This window comes from Sinocyclocheilus anshuiensis, unplaced genomic scaffold (genome assembly GCF_001515605.1).
Source record: "Sinocyclocheilus anshuiensis isolate Anshui unplaced genomic scaffold, SAMN03320099.WGS_v1.1 scaffold1823, whole genome shotgun sequence".
Taxonomy (NCBI): domain Eukaryota; kingdom Metazoa; phylum Chordata; class Actinopteri; order Cypriniformes; family Cyprinidae; genus Sinocyclocheilus; species Sinocyclocheilus anshuiensis.
The window spans coordinates 325765-329787 of record NW_015549711.1 but is presented as its reverse complement, the minus strand read 5'-3'; the positions used below and the strand labels follow the sequence as shown (position 1 = coordinate 329787).

Genomic DNA, 4023 nt, shown 5'->3' with positions numbered 1-4023 from the left:
TTGAACATTTTTTGGGACACTCCTAGTGAGCTGAAAATGTAGCTATTGGTAAAAATACTTATTTTTTTATTACTTTATTACACTACTGTTCAAAAGTTTGGGATCAATTTGTGAAATTTGTTTTAATGTTATTGCAAGAAGTCTCTTTGCTCACCAAGGCTGCATTTATTTGATTAAAAACAGTAAGATTGTGATATATACTCTAATATGCTGATTTGTCATCAAGAAACATTTCTTCTTATCCATGTTGAAAACAGTTGTGCTGTTTAATATTGGAAACCGTGATACTATTTTTTTCAGGACTATTTAATGAACAGAAAAAAATAATGGCCTTCACTTAAAATAATAAATACATTACATTGTTATAAAAACTTTCTATTACTTTTTTATCTAATCTACGCACCTTGATAAATAAAAGTATTCATTTCTTTTAAAAAAAAATCTTAATGACCCCAAACTTTTGAAAATAGGTGTGTCAGAGAAGCTAGAGATGGTGAGATGAATAATACAGAACGCCTCTTTACTTTGCGCAGCTGCAGGATGTCTGTTCTCTCCTCTCGAGGGGATCTGAGTGTGGAGCGGGATTCACTGCGGCCAGACTCCGCCAAACTGTTTCTTGATCCTGAGAGAAAGAGACAACATATATTATTGACCAAATCAAGAAAAAGCTCCTATATTCCTAGATTTACTTCTCTATGTGTGCGTCTCTGTGTGTGTGTGTACCCGTCCTGACGTTGCAGCGCGAGGATGCGCGGAATAAGAAGCTGTTGGGTTTGGGAGCAGAACCTGTAGGAGAACAGGGCTTCGCAGAGGACGCATCTGGAACATGATACAAACATGATTCATGATTCATTAAATACTGAAGTTACATTCACCGCACGCATTATGATAGACCTATAGAAAAAAATATATGTCATCATAACATCATAACAGTGATGTTTTAGATTTTTTTGTAGAAGTGACACGGACTGGTCCTTGTTTGTTACTGACGTTTTAGTTTGCTTTCAGCAACTACCGACAAGAGACGGCAGTCTGTCAGAAATCTCGCCACAGAAAAAAAATGCATGTCATGTGACTTAATCAAAGCACATCACTGGCTAAACTAAGGTCTTCTCTTTCCAACAAAAAAACCGAGAATGTTCTCTTAAAGAGACAGTGGCAAGGAAATTAACACAAAGAGTATGTTGCCATATGGCTACACCATGCGGTAGAGGGTTAAGACTGGGTATGTACCAATACAGTTGACGTTAATAAAACAAAAATAAAGAATTGGTCCCCCAGCTGAGCTTGGTTTCTCACAAGGATTTTTTTCTCCATTTCTGTTAACTGATGGAATTTGGGTTCCTCTCCACTTGCTTAGTTAAGGATTACAAAGACCCTTAATATTCAGTTATATCAGCAGAGATGCTTTTAGCTGAATTTAACTTGTTTCATAATTGATCAACTTTACACAGTTACTGAACGGACTTGAGCAGAATAATTACACTATTATCTTGTTAGAGTTGCTTTAAAGCAGAATTTGGATTTGTTTTATATTTGATGAAGTTTGCATGACTGATTCTGTTATTTTCCTGTTTATTACTGTAAAGCTGATTTGAAACAATATGTACTGTATAAAGTACTACTGTATATAAATAAAGGTGAAAAGACTAGACTTGACTTATATACAAACTATATTAAATTACTCTCAACAACAACAATAAAATCCCTGTCAAAAAGTGTCAAAGCACTTATGAAACCGCACTGCCCTCTGGTGGTCACAGTGCTTTCGGAGGGTTTATTTAAAAAAAAAAAAAAAGAATTAATTTGAGGGACTGTTGAGGACGGTCTTTCACAGAGCATGTTCTTTACCACAGTTTCTTCAAACTAGGGTGCCTCAGCAAACGTCCAAGGGGGCATCTCTCTTTTTTTTAAACAAGACAAAAAGCATTAAAATAAGCTAAATGCATGACTGAAAAGTGTCATGTAAATGACTTTTATCTACATTTTTTAATTGGTTAAAAAAAGTGGGATCCCTGAAGAACTTTCAGCTCGTAAAACTTAAATTCAATTATTTTAATTATAATTATTTTAGTGACTTAATTTACAGGAACTAGGACTGCCTATAAATTAAACTACATTTTTGCATGAATGCAAAACATTTTCCCAAGCAGATCCACAACAGGTAAAAGTTGGTCATGTGGACTTGCAGCACTGACCAACAGAAAGCAGCCTAATTTGAAAGTGACTTCTGCGTGAGTGATGAAGAAAAAGAAAAAAATAAGAAAGATCTTAAGTGCTATTTTTCATTTGTACCGTCTATTAATAACGTGATGTAAGCTAAAAGCGACTGAAGCATCTTGGTATGGAGTGTACCTGTGCGACTGATGGAGCGTTGTAAAGACCCCGATTGAGAGGATGGAGAAACCTGATCTACACTCTGACAGGAAGAGAGAGAAAGAAGTATTAAACTCTCATGTATAATTAAAACACTTCAGCACGTCTAACAGAATGAGGTGGAGGTAGAGAGTAAATGTGAAGCACTCACTGCACATCTCTGCTTCAGGCCGTTGGGTGGAGAGTTGCTATCAGAATCACCACTAGAGGGACACAGAGATCAACAATCAACTGACTGTAAAAAAACTACAAAAGCATGTTAACTGCTAGACAGCTACAAAGCAAAATTGTAATACTACAACCACACCATGCCTGTTTTATGAAGGTAAGCTAATTTTAAATAAGGTACAGTATTGTCTGTTTGATTTGACTGCTGCCACAGCCAGTAACCTGGTCCCTTGAGCGTCTCGGATTCAGATTTGTGTGTTTTCTTTGTTAATGAGACTCAAATTGCCACAACAAAATGTTAACACAAGCCCGCATGCAAACGCAGAACGCATAAACGCATATGCAGGCCATTCGCTCAACTCTTACCCTGAAACACTTCCTGTTCCTCCGTGCTTTGTCGTCATCGCCAAGTTACTTCCTGTTTTTACAGTCATCTTCTGCAAACTGTAAGACATCAAACGCTTATTAGTCAATATCCTCCTAATACAGAAGAAAAGCAGACAAGACTTTGTTCTTACAAGTACAGGCATTCTGGGAGAGCCCCTCTGATGTTCTCCTTCTGGCTATGCTTTCAATGATTCAAGACTCTAAATGTGCTTTAAGATACTAATGAAGTAAAGTCACGCGACAGCAGGTAACAGTGGTTTCCTTTACAACCACAAGGCCTTTGATGATACAACACCAGAAAGGAAATAAAAGAGGCCAGTTTATGCACTTTATACCCATCATGTGCTTTTGAAGATTCTTTATTGCTTCCTATGCATTAGCAAACAGGCTTGTTAGTTCTATCGCTTTTAAGGCCTAACAGATTATTATTAATTTTTTTTATTTTTGATGCCATATCACCCATTGTGTCAAATTTCACATTCATTCAATCCCATCAGCCACTCACGTGCTAGCTCGGTCTCTCTGCTGTTGGGCTCTCTCTCTCTCCTGCCAGATGAGCAGGTTTCCAGGTCTCCTTCTCTCTTCTAAAGTGGGACTGGATGGTGAGCCGGAGTCTGAACCATCTCCAATCACAAATATCCTGAAAGACAGTGAGAGAGATTTACGTCTTTATTTATTTTTGTCTTGAATCTTTTTCTCAAGAATGTTCACCAAAAAAGGTAACTTAATATAACTTTTTCTGAAGAAATTGCGGCAATTTATTAAGTCACCACCACTATGCAAGGGTGTTGTGGGCTGTTGCTGAAGTGTTTTGTGTGGTTTTTAGTCATTGCTGTGCAGTTTCTAGGGTGCTCTGGGTGATTATTTACTGACTCAAGTCAAAAGAGTATCTATCATTTTCTGGTGCCTAAATATAAGTCAATTTAGTCAAGGGGATTTTTTGTCCATTTTAAATCGCCCACCTTATGTCTGATTGCTTAAAAACATAATAACACACCTCTCCACAACAAGCCACATGATTTGAGGTATCACTTACAGTTAGGAGTTCAAAACACACACTCACACTCACACTCACACTCACACTCACACTCT

The 4023-nt window shown here is 37.3% G+C and overlaps 1 protein-coding gene across 2 annotated transcripts in view; it reads right to left on the bottom strand.

Moving 5' to 3' along the window:
* The window catches only part of LOC107660715 (leucine-rich repeat and calponin homology domain-containing protein 4-like), a 61133-nt gene that overhangs the window by 10066 nt on the left and 47044 nt on the right, over positions 1-4023 (bottom strand). For both annotated transcript variants that reach the window (XM_016450113.1, XM_016450112.1), the window contains exons 10-15: positions 3437-3571; positions 2911-2988; positions 2528-2579; positions 2356-2419; positions 724-819; positions 525-622 (exon numbers count right to left, since the gene is read on the bottom strand). In XM_016450113.1, the coding sequence (XP_016305599.1) occupies positions 525-622; positions 724-819; positions 2356-2419; positions 2528-2579; positions 2911-2988; positions 3437-3571 (523 nt within the window). The remainder of the gene's footprint in view (positions 1-524; positions 623-723; positions 820-2355; positions 2420-2527; positions 2580-2910; positions 2989-3436; positions 3572-4023) is intronic.